This window comes from Rattus norvegicus, chromosome 20 (genome assembly GCF_036323735.1).
Source record: "Rattus norvegicus strain BN/NHsdMcwi chromosome 20, GRCr8, whole genome shotgun sequence".
Lineage (NCBI taxonomy): Eukaryota > Metazoa > Chordata > Mammalia > Rodentia > Muridae > Rattus > Rattus norvegicus.
In genome coordinates, this window is record NC_086038.1 from 12,715,608 (window position 1) to 12,739,500 (window position 23,893).

At 52.8% G+C, this 23,893-nt stretch overlaps 4 protein-coding genes across 24 annotated transcripts; 2 read left to right on the top strand and 2 right to left on the bottom strand.

Moving 5' to 3' along the window:
• Positions 1 to 1,254: 1,254 nt before the first annotated feature.
• On the bottom strand, positions 1,255 to 4,501 carry Vpreb3 (V-set pre-B cell surrogate light chain 3). Of its 3 annotated transcripts, XM_063279328.1 has the most exons (3): positions 2,518 to 4,501; positions 1,836 to 1,976; positions 1,358 to 1,767 (listed from the first exon to the last, which is right to left on the bottom strand). In XM_063279328.1, exons 2-3 carry the CDS (start codon positions 1,900 to 1,902, stop codon positions 1,451 to 1,453), a joined length of 384 nt encoding a protein of 127 aa, XP_063135398.1. In that variant the 5' UTR covers positions 1,903 to 1,976; positions 2,518 to 4,501; the 3' UTR covers positions 1,358 to 1,450. The 3 variants fall into 3 exon arrangements, with proteins under 3 accessions (NP_001400541.1, NP_001102400.1, XP_063135398.1); NM_001413612.1 differs by lacking the exon at positions 1,836 to 1,976 and having other exon boundaries at positions 1,255 to 1,767; positions 2,518 to 2,619; NM_001108930.1 differs by lacking the exon at positions 1,836 to 1,976 and having other exon boundaries at positions 1,309 to 1,719; positions 2,518 to 2,619.
• A 542-nt stretch (positions 4,502 to 5,043) lies between these two features.
• C20h22orf15 (similar to human chromosome 22 open reading frame 15) lies at positions 5,044 to 9,697 on the top strand. Of its 6 annotated transcripts, NM_001402218.1 has the most exons (6): positions 6,993 to 7,517; positions 7,884 to 7,970; positions 8,061 to 8,183; positions 8,428 to 8,502; positions 8,581 to 8,747; positions 9,068 to 9,697. In NM_001402218.1, exons 1-5 carry the CDS (start codon positions 7,466 to 7,468, stop codon positions 8,718 to 8,720), a joined length of 477 nt encoding a protein of 158 aa, NP_001389147.1. In that variant the 5' UTR covers positions 6,993 to 7,465; the 3' UTR covers positions 8,721 to 8,747; positions 9,068 to 9,697. The 6 variants fall into 6 exon arrangements, with proteins under 6 accessions (XP_008772048.1, XP_008772049.1, XP_038955193.1 ...); XM_008773826.4 differs by lacking the exon at positions 8,581 to 8,747 and having other exon boundaries at positions 5,044 to 7,517; XM_008773827.4 differs by lacking the exon at positions 8,581 to 8,747 and having other exon boundaries at positions 5,044 to 7,517; positions 9,071 to 9,697.
• Positions 9,667 to 14,688, bottom strand: Chchd10 (coiled-coil-helix-coiled-coil-helix domain containing 10). Of its 12 annotated transcripts, none has more exons than XM_063279242.1 (8): positions 14,431 to 14,587; positions 13,689 to 13,816; positions 13,097 to 13,240; positions 12,147 to 12,227; positions 11,373 to 11,961; positions 10,945 to 11,152; positions 9,982 to 10,129; positions 9,667 to 9,835 (listed from the first exon to the last, which is right to left on the bottom strand). In XM_063279242.1, the coding sequence occupies exons 5-8, from the start codon at positions 11,411 to 11,413 to the stop codon at positions 9,816 to 9,818; spliced, it is 417 nt and encodes a 138-aa protein (XP_063135312.1). In that variant the 5' UTR covers positions 11,414 to 11,961; positions 12,147 to 12,227; positions 13,097 to 13,240; positions 13,689 to 13,816; positions 14,431 to 14,587; the 3' UTR covers positions 9,667 to 9,815. The 12 variants fall into 12 exon arrangements, with proteins under 12 accessions (XP_063135312.1, XP_063135311.1, XP_063135314.1 ...); XM_063279241.1 differs by having other exon boundaries at positions 13,689 to 13,775; positions 14,431 to 14,575; XM_063279244.1 differs by having other exon boundaries at positions 13,097 to 13,260; positions 13,689 to 13,775; positions 14,431 to 14,575.
• Positions 14,677 to 23,460, top strand: Mmp11 (matrix metallopeptidase 11). Of its 3 annotated transcripts, none has more exons than NM_012980.2 (8): positions 14,677 to 14,811; positions 18,131 to 18,360; positions 19,316 to 19,459; positions 19,550 to 19,680; positions 19,811 to 20,052; positions 20,160 to 20,376; positions 21,117 to 21,374; positions 22,582 to 23,460. In NM_012980.2, the coding sequence occupies exons 1-8, from the start codon at positions 14,692 to 14,694 to the stop codon at positions 22,713 to 22,715; spliced, it is 1,476 nt and encodes a 491-aa protein (NP_037112.2). In that variant the 5' UTR covers positions 14,677 to 14,691; the 3' UTR covers positions 22,716 to 23,460. The 3 variants fall into 3 exon arrangements, with proteins under 3 accessions (NP_037112.2, XP_038954388.1, XP_063135049.1); XM_039098460.2 differs by lacking the exon at positions 14,677 to 14,811 and adding an exon at positions 16,452 to 16,733 and having other exon boundaries at positions 19,296 to 19,459; XM_063278979.1 differs by lacking the exon at positions 14,677 to 14,811 and adding an exon at positions 16,454 to 16,733.
• The last annotated feature ends 433 nt before the right edge of the window (positions 23,461 to 23,893 follow it).

Genomic DNA, 23,893 nt, shown 5'->3' on the forward strand with positions numbered 1-23,893 from the left:
GCTCCTGCTGCTGAGCCAGGCCCTGGTGGCCTGGTGGCCCCAAAGCCCGCGCTGGACAGAGAGCACAGGAAGATATTGAGCCTCAAATTACTGCTGAACCTTCCTTGAGGCTAGGTTCAGGATCTCTTTGACAAAGGTAACCCTGGCCAGACCTGTCCCGCCCGCTCCCCCACCGCTCATACAATGAGGTGAGGGGTGGGATCAGAAAATAGTAAGCCAGACCCTCTTAGGACTCTGTAGTCTTCAAACTCCTCATCTCGGTGCTCGTCTCCAGGGCACCAGAGACGCAGCTGGATACCTGGTTTTCTGTACGCTTTTATGAGTGTTTCTTTGCTCTTTCTATCTTGGGGGTTGAGCCCAGGGCCACCATTAATATTTGGCAAATACACCGTCGCTGATCTGAGACACTTCCCCCTCCCCCCAGCCCAGGAATTTTGTTTCGGTTTGAGACAAGGGTTCAGTGTGTTCCTTGGCTGAAAGACCAGGCTGTCCTTGAACTCAAAGATCCACCTGCCTCTGTCTTGGAGTAGTGCTAGGATGAAAGTCATGTGACACCACACTGGCTCGGGAATGTTTTAGAAAGCTCCAGTCCCACTCGGCTTTGCTTTTTTTTTTTCTTTTTTTCTTTTTTTTAAGATTTATTTTATTTATATGCATACACTGTAGCTGTCCTCAGACACATCAGAAGAGAGCATCAGATCCCATTACAGATGGTTGTGAGCCACCATGTGGTTGCTGGGAATTGAACTCAGGACCTCTGGAAGAGCAGTCAGTGCTCTTAACCACTGAGCTCTCCAGCCCCTGGGCTCTACTTCTAACAGCAAAGTTTGCCCTACATCGATTGTGGACCCCTTGGCCCATGACTGCTCACGAGCGGTTCCCCATCTGTGGTGAAGCTTCACCGGGAAATCTCTGGGGGGAAGAATGTTGATAATCTACTGCCTGCTTTCAAAAGTCCTCCTTTCTGACCCTCAGGGCCCTTCCTGAGAACACCCACCTCTAACCATGAAGGATCAGTGGGAATCTGCCCAGAGACTCCCTAAGAGAAGCAGGGGCTGCCCTTCCCCCTCAGCCATCGTGAACTCTATGGGAACCAGTCACCCAAGAACCATGAGCATTGGACCACAGTCAGCCATGCGGAACTGGAGGGGGGTGGCAAGTGTTGGTTCCTGTTTCTCTACCTTCAGGTCACTGGAAGGGCAGGTGGGAAGCTAAACCCCTTAGGGACAAGGCTGGCCACGTTCCCTACGGGTCTCAGGTGTTTCCGCCGTAGACAACAATCATTAGAATCCCAACCCCCACGTCCTCCGATTTGACTTTTTTTTTTTTTTACCCAGAATATCACGGTCATCAGAACTGTGACCTGTCGAATGTTATTAACTCTTTTTGCAGAGGAAAGAAAGCAAGACTGAGAGAAAAAGAGGAGGCCCAAGGTCAGGGGCCTCCCAGCTTAGGGTTCAAAGTGGGCAATGGAACAGAAGTAGTCAGCGTCGTCCTCTGGCAGCACGGGGCTGATGGTGAGTACACAGGCATTGTGGACCACGTCCATCGTCGCTGAGAATCTGTCAGGGATGTCGGCCGGTCGATAGTCTTCCTCTTTTGAGTGGTAGTAGAGAAAATGAGGAGAGCCTCCTGGCTGCTGCTGATACCAAGATACCCCAGTGTCTTCGACGCTGGCCTGCTGGGAATTGATCGTGCAGCTCAGTTGAGCTTCTTGGCCTGGGAAGACCAGCAGTGCATCAGGCTGGCTCAGGGTTGGCTGAAAGACTGAAAGATACAGACCCGCTGAAGGCTAGCCTGGGCTCTTTCCTAGGCTAGCCTGGGCTCTTTCCTACCTTGCTCCGAATGTTTTATCAGACTCCAAGGATTCCCGCTCCCAACTTTTTCAGAGCCTGGTGCCATGGGATTTTGGCCCTGGACGGAGCATGGCGGGCCTGGTTCGATCTACTGTTCCGTTTTCCTCTGTGAATGGGGGGCTTTGGAATAAGTGACCCCTAAATTAGCATAACTGTCCGGTCTCCGAGAATCCATATTCAGTTGACAGCACAGTATTCAAGCGTGACCTTCTAGGTCCCCCTTGTACCTACTGCTCTCTTTCTCTGTGGCCCCTTGCCCCTCGTACTAACAGCTCTTCCAAACCTTGGCTACAAGGTAACTGCCCCCCAAACCTCCATCATCTTGAGTTTCAAACTGCTGGCCAGAGAGGATTGCCTTAAAGAATCTGTGGAGCAGGGAGCTGTCCGTATTTATTAGTTTCTTCTGTGAGAAACAAAGGTGAAAAGTTACCCTCTCCTCAGAGACACAGAAGGACCACAGTCTAAGCGGACCCACAAATTGGGAAGCCAAGGTCCACAGGGAAAGTGGCTTGCCCCTAGTCCTGGACAGCCTGGAGCAGGGTCTCTGCTCTACCTCAACGCCTCTCCCAGGATCCACCCTACTTACCCCATTGGTGCGCTTCTTTACATGGGTTTTCCTGAGCTAGTGCCAACCCCCACCTCACTCCTAGATGTGTCTTACCTGACAAGAAGGCTCCCACAAGAAGGAAAGGTCGGTAACCAGGACAGGCCATGGCCAGAAGTGAAAAGACCTTCCTAGAGTTGTTCTGCAGTACTGTGCTCTGGGTGTTTGTGGTACAGGGATGGGGAAGACTCTGGACCACAACAGAGCATGCAAATCAGCCCACTGACTGAAGAAGGAAGGACGCATGTGTCTGGGGCCAGGGTCAGACCCTATCTTCCAAATGTCCTGACAGCTCAGCCAGCAGGAGATCAGAAAATTTCACATCCATTTGCAAGAAGTTGGCATTCCTCAGAGAGCCCCCTCATACCCTTTCCTGGTATCAACTTGACTATATCTGGAATGAACTACAATCCAGAATTGGAGGGCATGCCTGTGCTCCAGATCTTGAGGCTGGGAGACACAAGTTTTTGACCTGGATCTTGGCGTAGAGATCTTGAGGCATAGTGGCCATGAAAAGCTTAGGTCCAGCAAGGTAGTACATAGCTTTAATCCCAGGAGACGAGGCAAGATCTCTGAGTTCAAGGTCATCTGGGACAAAGCAAGCCCCAGATCCAGGCGTGGTGGTACACACCTTTAATCTGGGCCACACCTTCTGCTGGAGACCTAAGTAAGGACATTGGAAGAAGGAAGACTCATTCTGATTCCCCTGCTTGCACTTCCTTGCCAGCACATCTGTTGGAACCTACTTCCTCAGAAGACCAGTTCAAACAACTAGCCTCGTGGGACTGAACAACTACTAGACTCTTGGACTTCCCATTCACAGCTGACCATTGTTGGGTTAGTTGGACTACAGACTGTAAGTCCTCACAATAAATTCCTTCAATATTGAGAGGCATTCCCTAAGTTCTGTGATTCTAGAGAACCCTGACTAATACACTACCCCTGGGATGGTCTGGATCTAGAACAGCGGTTCTCAAACTGTGGGTCTACACCTCTTTCAGGGTCGCACGACCCTTTCACCTAACACCGTCAGAAAACACAGCTCATAGCAGTAGCAAAATTTTTAGGTATGAAGTAGCAATGAAGATAATTTTATGGTTGAGGGTTCACCACAACATGAGGTGGTATTAAAAGGTTGCTGCTTTAGGATGGTTGAGAACCACTGCTCTAGACTGTCCCTACAAAAAGACCCAAATGTTCCCAGCTTGACACTAGTGAGGATATAGACCCAGTGGATGTCTTTAGATCAATAAGACCACGCCCTTTCAGGTATAGAAGCACCACAGATTCCTCTCTTTTGTTCCCTGGCCTTGCTCCACTCCATACTCTCCGCCATGATGTCACCATGACGTGTTGCCTCGCCACTGGCCCAGAAGCAATGGTACCATAGACTGACTCTCAAAACTTTCCCTCTTTATAAGATGGTCACCTCAGGTAGTTGTCATAGTGATGGAAAACGGACCAATACAACCTCCAATGGAACCATCACTCTGAGTTCTGTCGTGGTAGATTAGTTTTGTTTGCTGTAGAGATTTTACTATAAGTAGAATGTGTGTGTGTGTGTGTGTGTGTGTGTGTGTGTGTGTGTGTGTGTGTGTATTCATGTTTGCTTCTTTTGTACAACATTAAGAGTTATCCACGGGCTGGAGAGATGGCTCAGAAGTTAAGAGCACTGACCGCGGGGCTGGGGATTTAGCTCAGTGGTAGAGCGCTTACCTAGGAAGCGCAAGGCCCTGGGTTCGGTCCCCAGCTCCGAAAAAAAGAACCAAAAAAAAAAAAAAAAAAAAAGGGCTGGAGAGATGGCTCAGCGGTTAAGAGCACTGACTGCTCTTCCAGAGGTCCTGAGTTCAAATCCCAACAACCACATGGTGGCTCACAATCATCTGTAATGGGATCTGATGCTCTCTTCTGGTGTGTCTGAAGTCAGCGACCTTGTACTCACATAAAATAAATAAATCTTTTTTTAAAAAATGTTATAAAGAATTTACCAATAAACTTGCTTTTAAAATAGCTACAGGTGTATGCCTCTGCCTGGTAGGTTAGGAAAGGCAACCCTGGCTGATGTTTTAGTTAAACCTTGTGCCTCCCATCAGGGTGAGTATAATTCTGCTAGCCAGGGAGAGAATGACCCCGGTTAACAGCTGCCCAGGAAAAGCAGCTGTGGTCTGTCTCGTGATAATTCTGGCAACAAATTTCCATCAGAATTTGTCCAACAGCCAAACCTTAGAATTTCGGTCTCTCTGAAACATGACTAATTGCTCCGAGTTTAAGTTGGGGCCATGAAACTTACATAAGTTAAAAGGTCTTTCCGTTGGAGACTGGGCCCCTTTTGTGCATTAGCTGGAACCAATCCTGCGTGCTTATTAAAGAGTGTTTCCGTCGTTGGTTTCCGAGAGGAGCGATTTCCCACTAGGAAGGCACATTCATTCTGTAACATCACGAATCAAGACCATCTGGGCTACATACAAAACCCTGCCTCAATTAACGGTAACAACAAGAAAGTATTGTGAAAGCCGAAATAATCAGAGTCACAAGAACCCCGCTGAGTTGTGATGAGTGTTTCCGTTTTGTTTCTGGTTTTTTTTTTTTTTTTTTTTTTCAGATGGAAATAGCTAGGCTAACAAAAAAGGTAGTGTTTATCTAGGGGCAAAGTGGGTCAGCGAGGAGCTCTAGGGAGGACCCAGACCCCTTCTTACCCATCCAGAGATGTGCCTACGGAAGGCGAACCATGGTGTACCCTTCTGACGCTATGGATTCTAGTGGAGGCTCCTGGAGAGGAGAAGACGGAACAAGAGAGCAGAGAGACAGGAGAGGTGATGGATGAAAGGAAAGGTTGAGGAATAGGGCGAAAAACAGTAAGGAAATAACCACAGAGGTGGACGCAAAAGAGGGGGCGCGGGGGAGTTAAGCCCGAGAACGTAGAACATAGAAGAGACTGGAAGGAGGAGGAGAAAGAGAAGCGGGAAAATATAGGACACCCAATGCCGGCCAGCGTTGCTGATAGCTGGGATTATAGCTCAGTGGTGGACCACTGATCCCAGAAACAGTAGCCAGTGAATGGGTCGACAAACTTCTGTACTTCCGGACGACAAGGCGCCCTTCAGGAATAAAAGCGAAGCCGTTATGGAACCCAGAACCCGTAACCCACAACGGATCAGGTTTCATGAAGAAAGCGTGCACTATGGGGCCGCCTGCAGAGACCAGCAGGAGACTCAGTGATGCCGGGGAGGAGGGGTGATTACGTGAAAGATTCTCTAAAGATGAAGGGGGTTTGGGAGACTAAGATAACATCGTGGGAGGGACCCGCATGCTGTCTGTGTGCAGTAAGTAGCTGTGGGGCTGTTCAAGGAGACCTGGAGCAAGAGGAAGTTTTTAAAGATGAGGCGGATTACGTAAGGTATTTTGAAACAATATTCCTTGGCTACAAGGATCAATAACAAGAATGGCCCCAGTCCAAGAGTAAACACACAGTTGCTGGGTGGATAACCTTGCGGGAGTATTTCTGTAAGGTCGTGGTGGCCTTTGTGCAAAGATATGGCTGTGGCAGTCTTTTGTGGTTAGCTCTTGTCATTAGACAAACATGTATAAAATCCTTACCAACAGCCACCCAGGTTAGTTAGGGTAGGGTAGGAGGGCAGAATCTAAAGACATTGCTTTTCTTTTCTTTTCTATTTTGTTTGTCTGTTTGTTTTTCCTCAGACAAGGTTTCTCTGTGTGGTCCTGGCTGTCCTTGAACTCCCTCTGTATTCCACACTGGCCTCAAACTCACAGACATCCACCTGCTTCCACCTCCTGAGTGCCGGGATTAAAGGCATGCGCCACTGTGGCCGGCGAAGGGCTGTTCTTATTCTCACAATTTCTGAGAGTCACCAGTGGAAAAGGGATGATGGAAATGTTCTGCATCCTAGACGGGGTCGTTAAAGACCTGTCAAAACTAGAAAACAGCGCCAGAGAGATGACTCAGTGAGTTAAGGAGATTTCACCAAAGCTGACAACCTGAGTTCAGCCCCCAGGACCCAGGAGATAATCCATAGCATGCATACAAAATCATGTCCATTAAAATAAGTCCATGTAACTAAATGTTTCTGACAATAAACACTCCAAAAGGGGAGTGTAAATTCTACCTCCATAAACTGAAGTAAGGAGAGAAGACAGAAAGAAACAAGAACAGAAGAAAAGACTTGGAAGGCTGGGAAGAGAGAAACAAAAGCCAGGCGGGAAGAGGCCCTTGTTAGTGGGGGCTGAAGTGACTGGTGAGGGTGCCCACATCCATGCAGCCTACACATCCTCTCTGCCTGGTCTCTGAACAGTATCGGGGTATCCTAGTGACTTGGTTAGGGTTTCCATTGCTGTGAAGAGACACCATGACCAAGGCAATTCTTACAAAGGACAACATTTAACTAGGGCTGGTTTACAGGTTCAGAGGTTCTGTCCAGTGTCGTCAAGGCAAGAGCATGGCAGTATCACTTCACTGCCCAGGCAGGCAGGGCACTGAAGGAGCTGAGAGTTCTACATCTTCATCTAAAGGAAACCAGGAGCACACTGCCTCTCATGTGGATAGGAGGAGGGTCTCAGAAGCCCACCCCGACAGTGACACACTTCCTCTGACATTGGCCGCTCCCTGGGCCAAGCAGGTTCAAACCACCACACCTAGGGACTTCGCTCAGTCTGGAACCTGGGCTGTAGGTCTGACCAGAGCTCCACTTGAAGGCCCGCCTCCTTAGGTCCAGTTACCAGGAGACTGGGAATAAAAGCATTTCCTGCCTAGATGTCTTGGCAGCTCCCACTGTCATGGAGACCACTGGAAGCTTAAAGAGCTGCTGCTGGCACCCAGAAAGCAGCAGAAGAAAGAAGAGGCCAGCGGTCTTGGACTCGCTGGGCCAGTAGGTGAGCAGGAGCCAGACCAGAGAGCCAGGAGCTGAGCCCTCCTAGTGCAGCAAAGCTCACACACACAGTTCCTTGGAGGGAGCATTGTAGAAAGGAGGAGGAAGAGGTTCAAGGCTCCATGATCTGTCTCCTTCCTTCTGCAGCAATGTTTATCACTGTGATGTTTGGAGGTAAGGAGAGTGTCCCATCCCTGAACACAGGGGCCATACTCAGGAGTTAGCCTCCCTCTACCCTAGAGACCTAGGGAGAAGAGATACAGACTGGGAGGGGGGTGGTTAGTTGAGAAAGCTGTTCTCAAGAGGCAGGGCCAGAGTCTGGGGAGGACTTCAGTTTTGGTCCCCAGCCCGCTACACAGCAGGAGATGGATGGATGAAAAGCCTGCAGTTTGAGTAGCATTTGCCTAGGGTGCCGGGCCTGAAGCTGAGTCTTAGCCCCATCATCCTAGTGGAGCCGCATCTCTCTGGGTGTGGGAGTAGAAGTTCTCTTAGTTGGAGGAAACTCTGACTTCCACCCACTCATCTCTGCCCCTCCTGTAGCTGGTTGCCGGGAGCTGGTGAATCCCTGGTGTAGCCTGGCAAACTTCACTATGCATCTGAAACGGAAGGCTCAGCTTCCCCCAGAAGGTGAAGAGACCTGGAGGGCCCGGGGAGGAAGGGTTTAGGGTCCCGTGCCGCTGGGATACAGCCTCCTCAGCGTCCCCCATGTCTTTCCAGTAGCCATTGCCCTCCTGGCTGAGGACGGACACCTGGTGAAGTTAGAGGAGGTCACCGAGGCCCCTTCCATGGCCTGTTCCCTGCTACAGGAGCAAGGGACCTATGTCCTGGTACAGGTCATTAGTAAGTGGGGCCCGAGACTCTCCATTGCAGCCTTAAGGCACTGTATGGGAGGGACAGCAGGCCACAGACCGACTAAGATCTAAGATCTTGTTTAGCCTCAGACTTGCCTGAGTCCTGTCCCCAACACTCCCTATCCAATGCCTGTCCCAACCCTCAGCCTGGGCCAGGAAACTGATACAGAATGAAGGGTACTATGGGGACCAGCAGATGGCCTAGGGTCCTTTGTCCTCTCTGTACTTTGTAGAGGGGAAAGATGGGTCCCCCGCTCACTATGAGTCGCTGCTGGACAACCTGGATGACCAGTATCCGGAGTTAGCAGGTGAGTATTAAGATAGGTTTGGGTGGGGACACATCTATCTGCACAGCTCCCAACGACAGGATTTCCTGGGCCTTCCAGAGGAGTTGCGCTGGCTCTCTGGCTTTCCAACCCCAAGCAATGGTCAGAGAAGACGCCCGGGTATTCGGCGTGGCCACCGGGAACAAGGTCCTTCTTCAAGGTCTCGAAGGGTCACCTCCCTATCAGCTAGAAACCGCTAACTGGAGCCAGAGCCGGGTACAGAAAAGGTAGGGAAAATCCAGGAAGATCCAAAAGGGAGATCCTTTACTGAGAGATAAGACATTTGCGCTGGGAGGTACAGCTTTCCCACATCTACATGCCCAGGACAGCAGCCATTGTAACTAGAGATAAACCCCACTGAACTGCTGGAGTATACACATTCTAAAAGCAGAAATGCTCTGAGTTTAGGAAGAAGCTGGTACACCGCTCTCCAGCCTAGCGCCCAGTAGGTGCGCAGCACATAGTTGCTGACTGAACCCCAGTGAGCATAGCAACTACATGATGAGGCAGTCCGAGCTGGGGTCTGAAGGGCCTACGTCCATTCCAGCAGGTCCTATGACCCAGCACACCACAGCCAAGCCGGACTTGGATCCAAGGAGACAGGCCCTGACCTCTGCTTTATGATCTACGGCAAACAGACAACAACCTGGGAGGACTCCTCTTTCAGAACCTGGCATGACGAAGAAGTTGCATCAGCAAGAAGGGAAAAGGTCACAGACAGGATGTGAGAGCCCCCGCCCTCCCTCATCACCCCATTTGAGTGCAGAGAAAAGCATACAGGGACAAAACAAGAAGAGTGAAGCCACAGATGTTCCTGTGGGCAGAGACATTAGGCTCCTCTTGAGGGTTCAGGTCCCAGGGGTCACTTGCAAATGCCTCACCCCTCTCCCCACTTAGGAGTCCCCAGAATAATCAATCCGTCCTTTGTTATCCGAGAGGCAGATAATAGGGTTCCTCCCACCCCAGAGGTTCAAGGACAGAAAGCACAGGGTTACATAACAAGATCCCCGCCCCCCCCCACACACACACCTCCTTTCTCCCACCTCCACACTAACTAGGCATAGCACATTAATGAGACAGCCATCCGCCTATCTCCCCTGATCCCGCCTCCCAGCAGACAGGGCAGTGAGTGGGCACACAGCAGGCTGTGGTCTAAAGTAAACTCTTTTTAATTGAACATTTCTGTCTCCTGTTATTCTGCGGGGTGAGAACTGTCCTTCCTTACGCACAAGGACCGTCTCTTCGCCATCAAACTGTCGGTGAGGGGTTAGGCTACGAGCAAGCCCACAGCCTCTTCAGGGTAGGGAGCTCAGACCTGTGGAGAGAACCACCGCACAGACCGCTGGTCAGCCCGCAGGCACCGGAGGCTCCGCCCCTCCCAGCCCCACGTGCACCAGAACAACCGCAGGCACCCGAGGCTCCGCCCCTCCCAACCCCACGTGCAACAGAACTACCGCTCACCGTGATTGTATTTGCACTGTTTGAGGGCCTCACTGAAGCCCTCACACAGGGTTAGGTCGCTCTGAGTGGTGGAGCAGTCCAGGAACTGCTTGATCTCATAGGCGCAGGGCCCCATCTGCAGGGGGTGAGAGGCAGGACGGGCAGGGGCCTGGGGAAGAGTAGCTCAGAGTTGGTACCCCAAAATTAAGTGCCAAAGCCGGAGGCTTCCTGCCTCTCCAGACTCCCTATCCCTGACACCCCAAGGCAGGCCGAGTGACCCAGGACTAGATTACCCCTGTCTAGCCTCGGCTGCATCCCTGCACAGGGTGAACCAGCGGCCCTCTAAAAGTCGCTCAACAGATACAGACAGGGCTGTCTTTCTGCCTCAAAATGGACATGTAGGGCAAATGCGGGAGGGGGAAGAGAAGGCTCTAGAAAAAGCTGTCCACTACATTGTGTTCAGAGTATAAGCCCTACCCCAAGTTACAGCACCTTCCTGGCTCAGCCACACGGATTCTCCTAACCCAGGGCTCGCACTGCTATCAACATTTGGATTAGGCTCAAGATTGGTGGGGAGTGGCAGAGCCTTTGTGGGGCACAGGTCACCAGGGAACAGATGTCATGAGGCAGGCTGGGCTTTGGTGAAAACAAGGACTTGGGAAATATTGGATCTCTCCCTGCTCCTCTAGGGTCAGGCGTCCTTGGACAAGTCTTTGTGCCCAATCTGAGCTCAGTGTTCTCCCTCTTAAAAGATCTAGCGGGGGTCATCTCTGACCATCAGATATTTTGCCTTCAAATGAGGGTTAGGGCGAGCTTTCTAGCGAGTGACAGTAAATTTAAGGACCATGAGGGTTAGGACCCTCAAAATCCTGGGCCTGAGGCAACTCTGAATATATTGGGTCACTCCTCACTGGACACTTAAGCAGTCCCTTAGGCAACCATGAGTCAATCCTGCCTCTGTCTCTCTTGAGTCCTCCCGCTTACCTGCTGGACCGCAGGCTGGGCAGGCTCTGAGCTTCCCCCACTGAAGGCACTGGTCAGGGCGCTACCCATGACATGCCCTACAGCTGAGCCCACAGCTACGCCCGCGGCGGTGGATGCCATCTGAGCCATAAGACCCGGCTGTCCCGAGGTGGCAGGTGCGGGGGCGGGGGCTGAGGGTGGTGGGTGCGCAGGAGGATGGGCTGGGCGGCTGCAGGAAGCAAGAGGAGAGAAGCAAGGTTAATGCTCCGGGAACAAACCCCTTTACTCCAGGGAGCAGGGCGACCCTCGCCTTAGATTCGCGCTTCTGCGTCCCCGTCCTCCCCCAGCCAACATGGCGCAGCAGACTCCAAGGTCATTCTGCGGACGCCCTTGGGAGAGTACCCCCGCTTCCCTCACCCGTCCCCACGGGGTCCCTGTCCCCTTCACACCTGGCCGGCCTGGCAGCCGCACTGCGGCTTCCTCGTGGCATGACAGCGGTGGGATCAAGATGGAGATGAGTAAGAAGCGTGGACCGTGGCAGACGCTCGGTGCGGAGAACTAACGCGGCAGCGTCCCGAGAGTCAGGTGAAATGGGCGGGATCTGAGGCGGGGCCTCTGGGAACGCCCCCGCAAATGGGCGGGGCCTAAGCTCGCCCTTCCAGTAACCTCCTGGATTTAGAGCTCCTGAGCCATCCTAATGCAGGGCGGAGCTACTAGAGTCCTGGGGACTCCGTTGAGCTTTGGAAAGCGGAAGGCAGGGGCAGCGAGGGCAGGTCTTTCTGTTAGGACCATCGCAGAACCCAAACAGTGGAATAGGGGTTTGCCAGAAGCCAAGGAGAGAAAAAAGAGGCACAGAGACCACCAGAGAAGGAAATGGAGATGCCAGGCCAGGCTGTGCTTTCTGAGTCCCATCACAAGACAGAATTTGACAGTAACCGTCCCAGGATCCACCAAAGGCCTTTCCTTTCCCTGTCCTCTGGAACTCGATTTTTACAGTCTTTTTCTCAGAGACCTTCGGCTGGGATCAAGTCAAAACCTCTAGAGAGAAAAAAAGGTTAAAAGATCCGGTTGGTGGTAGCACACACCTGTAACCCCAGCACTTGGGGGAGCATGGGTAGGTGGATCTGGTGTGTTCCTGGCCGGCCTGGTCTACAGACCGAGTTCCAGGGCTACACAGAATTGACTCCCACAAAACAAAACAAAATAAAACAAAGAATAATAACCTTTGGCCAGAGTAGAGTGGGCACAGGTGCCTCGACTTCTCTCTCCTCTTCTGTAGCCTTTACTGTGACAATAGAGCTCGCCTGGCACGAAAAATTCAAAAGCCTCAGGAACAGCGAGTCCAAACTATTTAAAACCACGCATCGTCCACTCTGGTGTCCCAAACCTGGTTTCTTTCAGCAGCCTCTGCAGCAGGCTTCTTTCACTAAGACCTCAACTCTCTTCCTGACTAGAATCACCACCTACCTGCAGAGTAGACTTTCAGGTGAGGTGAGTAGGTAAAAGACAAGCTAGTCTTCCCTCAAAAGGTGCTAGGCTCCCTCTAGACCCCCCACACTCGTTTGTGTTTTTGGTCTCTGCTTATGTGGTATCCAGTGGGCAAGTGATAACATTTTGCAGCTTCGACTCCTTCTGTGGGCCTCAGTGGCTCGCCCACCTGGATAAATTTACCCTTCTGCCCTTTCAGATCCTCTACTAGGTGGGCTAATGTGGGGCAATGTGGGGGGTTGGGGAGGTCGCTCTGTCTGGTAAGCTATAAGTTCTTCAAAACAGGGTCACGTATCCCTGGCAACACTGAAGGCTTTTTAGGTTGCACAAATAAATGTTCTAGTGTTTGGGGGCTGTTTTGTTGAGACAGAGTCTTTATCTAGTCTGGCTGTCCTGGAACTCACTCTGTAGACCAGGCTCACAGAGATCCACCTGTCTCTGTCTCCCAAATGTCAGGATGAAAGGCATTCGCCATTGCATCCAATAAACAGTTTGTTTTTAAAATGCTATACTTTTATACACATCAGAAAATTTATGAGAGCTGGGTGATGGGGGTGCACTCCCTTAATAGAGACAGATCTCTGAGTTCGAGACTAGCCTGTTCTACAGAGTGAGTACCAGGACTACATAGAGAAACCCTCTCTTATGTGTGTGTGTGTGTTGGGGGGCGGGGAAACATGAGTACCTCATCCATTTTATGATTCCTTGACCAACGCTGCTGAGATGAGGCTGAACCAGACCTTGAATTTCTAGATATGACGATACAAGCTTGAAATCCTACCAGTCAGATAGGCTAAGACAGGAGTCTTGAACTGGAGGTCTGCCTGGGCTACATGTATGCATAGAAGACTGTCATGAAAGAAAGAAAAGAGGCGGGGGGGGGGGCGGGAAGGGAGGAGGGATGACGATGGGAAGAAATGGCAGCCTTTAAAAGGTGAAGCTTGGGGTTGGAGATTTAGTAGCTCAGTGGTAGAGCGCTTGCCTAGCAAGCGCAAGGCCCTGGGTTCGGTCCCCAGCTCCGGGGGGGGGGGGGGTGTGAAGCTTTGGGCTAGAGAGATGGTTCAGTGGTTAAGAGCACTGACTTCTTCCAGAGGTCCTGAGTTCAATTCCCAGGAACCACATGGTGACTCACAACCATCTATAATGGGATCTGATGCGCTCTTCTGGTGTGTCTGAGGACAGCTACACTGTACTCGTTTTTATAATAAATAAATCTTTTTTTTTTTTTTTAAAGGAGAGGCTTTTTAAAAGATTACAGATGGCCAAGTAAAACTCACCACTCTGTGCCCTGCACCTTTCAGCGGCTCAGGGCGGTACTGGTCCACCAGAATTCAGCAGAGAAAAGAAGGCCTGGCAGAAGAGCCCTGCAGTGCCCAGTAGAGATGTTGTCATCCAAGAGGGTACCCTGCCCAGTTGGACACCCCCTGCAGAGATTAGTTAAACTGTTTTCAGCACTCGGACCTCCCTCTCAGCTCTGATGCTGTCCATGTTTCAGATGACTGAGCCTGACTGGTCAGGAAAAGCCTGTTGGCCAGTGTGCCCCCTGGCCAGGGAACAACCTGAGATTCCAATGTCCAACTCAAACATCCCTGCTCCTCTCCTCCCAGTCATCTGTCTGCTAGTACAGAAAAGTCTGGCCCCTCCCTCCAAGATCCTCGCTGACTGTCTCTGGTCTGATACACACCAGTGTGTGTCAAGTGTCAGTGGAGGTCAGAAGAAGGCATCAGACCCTAGGATAGCCACCCTGTGGGTGGTAGGATCCGGACCTGGGGTTTCTCTGCAAGAGCAACAAGTGCTTCCAACCACCGATCTTTCTATACGCGTCTTCCTAGACGCGTCTCTGTTTTGTTTTAAGATGTGAGGCTGGCCAACTTCTGCCTCAGTTTCCCCCCGAGGTCATATTCCAATATCCCGCTCCTTGCGGGAGCTATTGTACCACCTTCCTGTTAGCTAGGGCTGTTTGGATTGGGGATCCGACCACCTGCCACAGGCTAAAAGAAGTCAAGTCACCACGGAGACCTGGAGGAGGATGAGACTTCTGAAGTGGGCTTGGAAGAGCAGAATTGTGCTCTCCCGGGCTCTCACTAGTTCTAAGGGATCCAGCCCCTCCGGGCACTCCTCCCTAACCCGGACGGCTGTTGTTGGCCGGTGGAGTTTAGAACAAAAGGCAGGGGAAGGCGGGGCGGTGGGGGCGCGGTCCGGGCGCCGGCGGGGGCGGGGCGAATGCTATAAGGGGCGGTGGCCCAGCCTGGCCCAGCAGGCCCAGCAGCCCCGGGGCGGATGGCACGGGCCGCCTGTCTCCTCCGCGCGATCTCGCGCGCCCTCCTGCTCCCGCTTCCTCTGCTGCTCCTGTTGCTGCTTCTCCTGCCGCCGCAGCTGATGGCCCGGGCCAGGCCACCGGTGAGTGCCCGCCACTCCTCCCCGAGGGAGGGCTGGGCACGCGGGCTGGGCCCACTGGCTGAGCTTGACCCACCGAGCGCCCTGCACCTCAGTGCAGTCGATCCCCGAAATGCCTTCTGGGTCTCTCTGAACATGCTAATGAGCGTCCCAGTCTCTGGCGATGTGCAAGTGGCGCGTGTATGCGGCTGGTGAGGCGCGACTCTGCGCTGGACTCAGTTTGGGGACCGGCTTCTCCAGCCCCAGCTAGGGATGCTGGAGTGTGTGTTGATAGAGGTAGCAGAGGGAGTGGATGCCAGGGCCCCTTGTTCATCACAGGAATGAAGCAAAGCAAGTCCGGGGGGAGGGGGTAAAAAGGGGCAGCCTCCGGGAGTGTGGTTCCAGTGAGCACCCCTGCAAGGTGTGTACGACGGATAGAGAATATAGGAAGGAGAAAATGGGGCCCAAGTTGTGAGAGGTGCCTCAACCTGCAGGAGGCAAGTCTGGGAGACTTGCGAGCCGACAGAAAATGCACCTGAGGAGACTGTGTGTGAGAGCATCAGGTGACAGTCAGAATCAAAGGGGACTCTGAAACTGAGTGCTGTAGCCTTTCGGGGAACAAAAGCACAAAGGGGGGAAGGAAAGGGGGCGCAAAGAGGCAAAGGGGGAGAAGAGGATCGAGGGGCTCACAGCCTGCGTGTCCCAAAGACTTCATCCTTCTTCCAGCCTGGTCTCTCAGGCACCTGTCTGAGTAGTGACTGGACTGAGGCTGCAGCTGGGACCACTACGGATCTACAATGCCCACTGGTTACCCTGCCCTCGGTGGCCAGCTGAGGCAGCCAGCCAGCTCAAGGAATGATGGGAGGAAGCTATGACAGGCAGGTGTCCCAGGACTGGTCCCTCGGTCCAGCCATACTGGTCCATCTGCCAGTTTTGCTGCACACTGGGCTCGGAAGCAAAGGAGTTTGGAAAAGGGAGTGGGTATCGTGGATCAGGACCTGCTCAAGTAAAGTATGGAGTGACCTGCCCTAGAGCTTGGAGCAGAGTCCTTAATCCGCGGTCCCCCTGCCCACCCACCCCCCCAACACATAAGCCATCGATTGAACTCATGCACTGGGGAATTGCACTTCCCCTGACTTCTTAATAAGGGAACAAAGCAGGAAGGAGCATTGGTACCTCCTGTTGTGCATTTAGGATTGAAAAAACCTAGGCAAGCCATTCTGCTTGCTTATACAGGGCTCAGGGGCAAGCCTGGGATGGGGTCTGAGTGGAGGATTTGTCACTCTATGGATGCAAAGAGAGGGTCGGTCACCTCTAACGCTTTTATCCCTAGACTGCCATCAGCCGGGCCAAAAGAGCTCGGTAAATATTTATTCAGCCCATCCCCCAGCTCCACAACTTAGCGGCCAGAGGCGCTCCCCTCCCTTCTGGAGCCAGCAGGGATGGGTGGGAGAAGAGGTTAGGCAGAAGCACAGGGTGGTCCGTGTACCAGTGAGGTTCGGGCTGTTTCCTTGACTTCTCTGCTGATCTGCTGTCTCCTCACAGCCTAGCCGAGTGACTCCCTACTGACCAGTTTTCATTCCCGTTAGACTGAAAGCGAATTGAGACCAGCAGCCTGGTCTTCCCCAGTGGTTTCCTAGTCTGGGACCCTTTCTTAACTACCTTTCACTAGGTTCCTCCCACGGTCTGGGCTGGGAGTTACTCCTAGGACTGACCTTGAGGGTCTGAGATATGTCCTGCCGGGAGACTGGGTCAGCCAAGAGTCCCTTGAGTGCGTCTGAGGCTGTGGATTGGCAGCTGCCAGGCCAGAGAGGGTGGGGCAGAGTGAGTCAGGTCTCTCTCAGGGGGACAGGCCAGAGGAAGGCTGCTAGCTGAGAAAGAGAGAATGCACTAGAAACGTAAATGCTGCTTAGGAATGTGCAATCTTGGAGGGGAGCCAAGTCGGGGTAAGTTCTGAGGAGAGGCGGTAAGCCCCAGGGCTGAGCCCAGCTCTTGTCTGGCTTGCTGTGTGATCCCGGGTGAGGTCTTTAACTTCTCTGGACTCTGATTCGTGTTCTGGGGTGTTGGGGATTTGGGATAAAATTAGACTAATAACCGTTCCCCAAACTCTCATTCCCGTTCCCTGGCTATAGATGAGACCAGCGGTTCTCTGAGCTCACCAGTGTAGCCCATTAAATCCTAGTAGTCCCGGGAGCACTGGGGTTGGGAAGAGGGGACTCCTGGGAGGATTGAGATTGGGAAGAGGGGATTCCCAAGTGTGGGAGGGAGGGCAGGGCTTAAGCAGTGAAGTCTGAATTCCATTGACTAGAATTCAGCTTTCAGAAGCTCAGAGCTCCTGGCCATGACCTTGCTGCCTCCTGGAGTGGGGAGGGATGTGGAAGGGACCATGGTGGAGATGGCAAGGGTTTTCAGGTCCATTGTCTTTCCTCCTTTCCTCGTGGCTGCTCTACCAGCTTTAGTGGGTGTCAGAGAAGAGGGACCTTTGAGCTAGAAGAGGCTTTGGGGGATGACAGCACCCTGCTGTTCTTCGAGAGGGTCACTGACTCCCCCTGGTAGAGTTGAGAAGAGGAATCTGTGGCCGGTCATACAGAACCTGGTCCACATCTTCACTGTGACACTAAGGGGGTCCCCAGGTAAGGGTTCAGGATTACCTGTGCAAATTACCTGGGAGGCACCCGGTGCGTTGTAACTTTCCCAGAAATGGAGAATTGGAACCACTTCCCTGGAGGGAGAACAGAAGGAGGGTCAGGGTGGGAACTGGTTGTCCCTCCGTGCGTTAAAGGGGCCGGAAGTCACAGATCTGGCAGGATGTCTCTACTAGAACTGGGGCCTCAGATGGGTGGCGTGCGTCTCAGAGGTAGGGCACAAGTGCAGTGTGCCCTGAATTCAATGGCCAGCATCCCACGTACGCCACAAGAAACCTCAGTTACTTGGTGCCCAAGGAACCCATGCTAAACGTTCAACGAGTATCACCTTGGGTTCTCATAGCAACACTTATGGGGAGTCTCATCCCCATTTGTGAGGTAAGGAAGCCAAGGGCCGTACTGCAGGCTGCATGCAGCCTCTCTATGCTGGGGGAACGTGCTCAGAAGCTTTCTGGGTATATGTGGAGAATGCAGCTAGGGCTTCATAATCTCATCTTCCCCTAGTTTCAATGGGCTCCCGTCTAGACCTCCTCGGTCAGATCAACAGCCTTGTGCCAGCACATTTTTCAGCGCCTCCATTTGCCCAGCAATCCAATGGGGCTGGGTTAAGCTTGCTGTGCTAAAGAACTACATCTCAACCCCTAGGCCCTGGAGATCTGAAGTCTGACTCGATTCTTGCATTGTCTTTTCTTGCCTAGGAGAATCACCGTCACCGCCCTGTGAAGAGAGTGCCTCAGCTCCTGCCCGCAGCTCTGCCTAATAGCTTGCCGTCTGTCCCCGCCTCCCATTGGGTCCCTGGTCCTGCTAGTAGCTCCAGACCTCTACGATGTGGTGTGCCTGACCCGCCGGATGTACTGAATGCCCGAAACCGGCAGAAGCGCTTCGTACTGTCGGGAGGGCGCTGGGAGAAGACAGACCTCACTTATAGGTAGGGACCAGAAGGCAGGGGACTGTATGTTATCTTTATGCCTTTATCCTGAGATGCCCCAAGACCTCATTCACACCACGCGCAGACCTGCATGCCCACTGACTCTCCTCCCCTGAGCCATCCATGAACCTGGAACCTTAGTCTAGACACACACAGAGATTATGTTCTCTGGTAGCCAAAAGAGCCTGGGGGAAGATTTCACCCAGGTTTTTTTTTTTTTCTTCCTCCGGAGCTGGGGATCGAACCCAGGGCCTTGCGCCTGCTAGGCAAGCGCTCTACCGCTGAGCTAAATCCCCAACCCCTCACCCAGGTTTTAGTAGAGAGTCCAAGCCTGGGTCCTGTAGTGAATACGACAGAGAAAGCCACGGCTCTGGTAGTTTGCTCAACTCCACCATAACAACTCGGGCCTTTTGTGGGTGGACACAAGTAATGGTGGGCTACTTGCTGGTGACATAGGAGGTCCCTCAGCAGGTGGCGAGGAAGCTGAGGAGCAGTGGTCTAGGGTCACATGACACTGGAGGTGAGTTAGAGGTGCACAATTTCTGAACAAGTTCCTCACGGTGAGTTGTCAGGTCTTGGGATCCCTGGCCCTGCATCCATCCCACTCAGTGTATCTATCTAAACAGACCCAACCCATACAAAAGTGAACCCACATGTCCAGAAACAGCTCCCTGAACTCGACACCCAGGACGAGCCTGGCCCCAGCCCTGAGTACACACACCCACTGATCATCCAGAGGCCGACATTTCTTTCTTGGGGGGGGAGTTGGTGAGTCAGGCTTTCCCATAATAGCCAAGACGGCCTCAAACTCACAGACATCCTCCTGCCTCAGCTTCCCCAGTGCTGGGAAGAAAGGTTTGAGTCACTACACTCAGCTCCGGGGGAGGCTTGACTCCTCAAGTCCGTCCTCAGGGGCTTCCTTACCCCATGCCCAGGCCCCTCCACCTCCCCCCAGGATCCTCCGGTTCCCATGGCAACTTGTAAGGGAGCAGGTGCGGCAGACGGTGGCAGAGGCCCTCCGGGTATGGAGTGAGGTGACTCCGCTCACTTTCACCGAGGTGCACGAGGGACGCGCTGACATCATGATTGACTTCACCAGGTGAGACCCCCCTCGGCCTGGGACCTTTCTGGGAGCACATTCCATTGTCCGAGGCCTCTCACTGTGTTCTTCCCCACCCCTGCCCCCCAGGTACTGGCATGGGGACAACTTGCCATTCGATGGGCCTGGGGGCATCCTGGCCCATGCCTTCTTCCCTAAGACCCACCGAGAAGGGGATGTACACTTTGACTATGACGAGACTTGGACTATTGGGGACAAGGGTATGTGCTGTAGACCCATCTTCCAGATGAGGCAACTAAGGAGCACTTAAACTGGGGTCTAGAGATCTATCAGGCCACGGGTGGCGGGCGGTGGGGTCCGCCACCTCACTCACCCCCTCTCCCTTTCCAGGCACAGACCTGCTACAAGTGGCAGCTCATGAATTTGGTCATGTTCTGGGCCTGCAACACACCACAGCAGCTAAGGCCCTCATGTCCCCTTTCTACACCTTCCGCTACCCTCTGAGCCTTAGCCCAGATGACCGGAGGGGCATCCAGCACCTCTATGGCCGGCCCCAGCTGACCCCCACCTCCCCAACCCCAACCTTGAGCTCCCAGGCTGGGACAGATACCAATGAGATTGCACTGCAGGAGGTAAGAAGGAGGCGGTGGGGAAGACAGAGGTGAGACCCCACCTGTTCCCTCCTCAGCCCGGCTGGCTCCGGTATATGCTCTATTCAGGCTCCTCTATCCCACCGCAGCCGGAAGTCCCTCCAGAAGTCTGTGAGACCTCCTTTGACGCAGTTTCCACCATCCGAGGCGAGCTCTTCTTCTTCAAGGCGGGCTTTGTGTGGAGGCTGCGCAGTGGGCAACTGCAGCCTGGGTATCCTGCTCTGGCCTCTCGGCACTGGCAGGGACTACCCAGTCCTGTGGATGCAGCTTTTGAGGATGCCCAGGGCCAGATTTGGTTCTTCCAAGGTGAGTGGGGATTGGAAGTCAGCCAGGAATAGTGACAGAGGACTCGGGGACACAGTGGGTAGGGACATGGTGCCCTGAGACTTTCGAGCCAAGAAAGAGTGGGGCTCACTCCTTGGGCACAGCTGAGAGTCTCAGCAGTAGCGCGGACTTGCACACTGCGGCTGCGCGCTGTTATAGTCAACCCCTAAAGGTACTGCGTGGGGTGGGGCTTTAGCGATGAGGACTTAGGCTCAGAGGCAGAATGACTCACTTAAGGAGTGAAGCTTAGAAAGAGCAGGGCGGGAAACTGATCTAGGCATAGTGACTCTGGAGCCCGTGATTTCAACTCTCATCTGGCAGCGGTGACAGCCTAGAACCGTTCCAGGTGGCAGGACTTCACAAACTCAAGTGAGGCATGAGAACCCTGTATATTCATTCCAAGGCAGCCAGGGGACCTGAGTTACAGGGGCTGGGACTCCGGGGTGGTCAGCAGACATCTGCAATGGCCAGTCCTCTGTTGACCAGAATAACCTTAATTTGAGCTTATTGAACCCAAGCTTATCTTTCTCAGCCAAGCTCATCCCAGCTAGTTCTGACATCCCCCTGGGCTAGAGTTGTTGAGACAGCACTATTGGCCAGCAATGTTCTGCAGACAAAAGAAACAGGCCGAGAGGGTCCCTGATGGTGGCCAGGCAGATCCACAGTGACTGGGTGTGGCAGTGGTGGTTTGGAAGTTCCCGACAGGGTCCCTTCTCTTGCAGGTGCTCAGTACTGGGTATATGACGGTGAGAAGCCAGTCCTAGGCCCCGCACCACTCTCCAAGCTGGGCCTGCAGGGGTCCCCGGTCCATGCTGCCTTGGTCTGGGGTCCTGAGAAGAACAAGATCTACTTCTTCCGAGGTGGAGACTATTGGCGTTTCCACCCCAGAACCCAACGAGTGGACAATCCGGTGCCCCGACGTACCACTGACTGGCGGGGGGTACCTTCTGAGATTGATGCTGCTTTCCAGGATGCTGAGGGTGAGTTGAGGCTACGGTAACTGGAGGGAAGTGAGTCCCCCCACTCCCAACCCAACCCTCCAGGCTCAGATTTCATAAGACCCATAAGATCCTCACAGATCCTCTGTCTAGTGCTGCTGTCTCCCTTCTTGGCAGCCAATCAGTGTTATGCCCACCACCCCACCCACCCAACCCGGGGTTAAAAATGAAACGGAAGGCCAAAGTGGTACACAGACTTGCCCAGGGCTGTTGGCCACAGCCTGTGCCTACCAAGGGTGGACAGTGCTTCAGGCACGGCACCACACTCCTTACATGTCTGAAGTAGGTCTCAGAACAGCCTTCTGCCATCACGACCGCTCTCTTTGTTTGAGGCTTGGTCTTACTAGATCTTGGGCTAACCTGGGACTTGCCTTGTAGACCAAGCTGGGCTTGAACTCATAGCAACCTGCCTGGGATGGAAGGTGTGCATCATCATGCCTGACCAGAACAGCTCTCACTAGGGGTTGGGGATTTAGCTCAGTGGTAGAGCGCTTGTCTAGCAAGAGCAAGGCCCTGGGTTCAGTCCCCAGCTCTGAAAATAAAAAGAAAAGAAAAATAAAAAACAGCTCTCACTAGCATAGTGTCAGAGGGGCAAGAAGGTCACTAAACTTACCGGATGAACAATGGTAGAGCCAGGACTCCTATTACCCCCTGCTCCTAGCCACTGAGCCACTGGGCTTACTCCTAAGTGCAGAGAACTCTCTTGCTTGCTACTCTCCCCTGCTTCTGTGGCTCCCAACCCCGGGTCTCACTGGGAGAACTACTTGGAGTAGCCTCAAGCTCTGTATCTCTGGCATTGCCTTGTGTGGTGTGGGAGTAAGGGGGAGCCTGGTAACAGGAGCAGTATTTCCTTTTCTGAAAGATAAGAATTGAGTTTCCCAGTCCCTACTGGACCTGGGGCAGACAGAAAGGTCCCCAGGAAGGAAAGGAGGTTGTAGAAAAGCAAGCTCTAGAGCTTGAAGGCAGAGTCTCTTAGAGTCCAGGCTAGCTTCAAACTTAGTGTGTAGCCAAGGATGCCCCTGCCTCTCCCTTCTGATTGCAGGGAGTGGGGACACGAAGCTACCATGCCTAGCTTGGCAGATTCCCAAAATTCACTAGTGACCCAAGCCTGCATGGTGTCTGCCTGTACCCAGCCTGACGGGTTTGCGCAGAGCTTAGTATCCACCAACTGACTTCCTTCTCTCTTCAGGCTATGCCTACTTCCTTCGTGGCCATCTCTACTGGAAGTTTGACCCTGTGAAGGTGAAAGTCCTGGAAAGTTTCCCTCGACCCATAGGTCCCGACTTCTTTGACTGTGCAGAGCCCGCCAACACTTTCCGCTGACAACACCTCAGATGCATTCAGGGCACTTATATCATTAAAGAGAGCCACAGCCATATTTGTGGACCTGGGCTTCAGGCATGGGACAGACGGGGCCTAGGTCTCCTCAGGGGAGTGGGTTGGGGTGCAGCCACTGTTTGCAGGGAGGACCATGCTGGCCATGGTCACCTGCCAACAACTGTCTCAGAGAAGGCAAAGGCTTTGACATTACTTAAAAATAAGGGAGGTCTTGGGCTGACAATATGTCAGCTACCAGTAATCCACAGTCAACTTGACTGCCAAGCCTCCATCTCTGTCCCACAAAGAACCCCCACAGGAATTCAGGAACCACAGTGTCTTCATTCTGTTTCTGTAACGAGGTCCCTGTTGGTAGTGGTGTTGGTAATGAGATGCCAAGGGTACCATGGTAAGGAGATGCCCAGGGTTCCATGCTGCCACAGCTAAGGACCTGGGCCAGTATCTCTCCTGGTTAAGTTGGCTCTGGAGAGATACTGGACTGATTATATTCAGACGAGTTTTTCCTGGAACATAGGCCAAAAGCGACACAGCCAGCCAGGGAGGCAGCTGCTTCCTCCCAGAGCCTCAGAGGCCTCACATACCTCACAGCCTTGCCCTGGGCCATTTCTCCCTGGCGCCTTCCCTCTTCCCAGCACCAGTGCCTCCCAAAGCCATGTAAATGTGTATACAGTGTATAAAGCCTTTTTTAAGAAAGCCGAGACTGTCATTAAACATGAGTGTTTTCTAAGTACCTGCCTTGGAGTTTCTCTTGTGCAACTTGCAGTCAAGATTTGGGAGTTAGGGGCTGGAGAGATGGATCAGCGGTTAAGAGCACTGTCTGCTCTTCCAGAGGTCCTGAATTCAAATCCCAGCAACCACATGGTGGTTCACAGCCATCCGTAATGAGATCCAATGTCCTTTTCTGGTGAGTCTGAGGACAGCTACAGTGTACTTACATATAATAAATAAATCTTAAACAACAACAACAAAAAAATCCTTTCATTAAAAAAAAAAGAATGCTTAAAAAAAAAAAAGATTTGGGAGTTAGGCTAAAGCCTTCGTCCCCCTAAGACTGTTTCCCTGGGGCTAGGGCCAACGTTTAGTCCCTGAACCAATAGAGGCACACCCACAGTGACTTTTTAACTGGCTTCTTGTCTCATTTGTCCCTTGAAGTCATCCTCCAA

Excerpts from the sequence above, each read along its gene's own strand:
- Vpreb3 (XM_063279328.1), bottom strand. The coding sequence starts at position 1,902 with ATGGCACCAGGCTCTGAAAAAGTTGGGAGCGGGAATCCTTGGAGTCTG. Across the intron at positions 1,768-1,835 it reads GATAAAACATTCGGAGCAAG|TCTTTCAGCCAACCCTGAGC; the intron begins GTAGGAAAGAGC and ends TGTATCTTTCAG.
- C20h22orf15 (XM_039099265.2), top strand. The coding sequence starts at position 7,466 with ATGATCTGTCTCCTTCCTTCTGCAGCAATGTTTATCACTGTGATGTTT. Across the intron at positions 8,184-8,427 it reads TGTCCTGGTACAGGTCATTA|AGGGGAAAGATGGGTCCCCC; the intron begins GTAAGTGGGGCC and ends TGTACTTTGTAG. Across the intron at positions 8,503-8,561 it reads CCAGTATCCGGAGTTAGCAG|GATTTCCTGGGCCTTCCAGA; the intron begins GTGAGTATTAAG and ends TCCCAACGACAG.
- Chchd10 (XM_063279237.1), bottom strand. The coding sequence starts at position 11,413 with ATGCCACGAGGAAGCCGCAGTGCGGCTGCCAGGCCGGCCAG. Across the intron at positions 11,153-11,372 it reads GCGGCTGCCAGGCCGGCCAG|CCGCCCAGCCCATCCTCCTG; the intron begins GTGTGAAGGGGA and ends TGCTTCCTGCAG. Across the intron at positions 9,836-9,981 it reads ACAGTGCAAATACAATCACG|GTCTGAGCTCCCTACCCTGA; the intron begins GTGAGCGGTAGT and ends TTCTCTCCACAG.
- Mmp11 (NM_012980.2), top strand. The coding sequence starts at position 14,692 with ATGGCACGGGCCGCCTGTCTCCTCCGCGCGATCTCGCGCGCCCTCCTG. Across the intron at positions 14,812-18,130 it reads TGGCCCGGGCCAGGCCACCG|GAGAATCACCGTCACCGCCC; the intron begins GTGAGTGCCCGC and ends TTTCTTGCCTAG. Across the intron at positions 19,460-19,549 it reads ATCATGATTGACTTCACCAG|GTACTGGCATGGGGACAACT; the intron begins GTGAGACCCCCC and ends CCTGCCCCCCAG.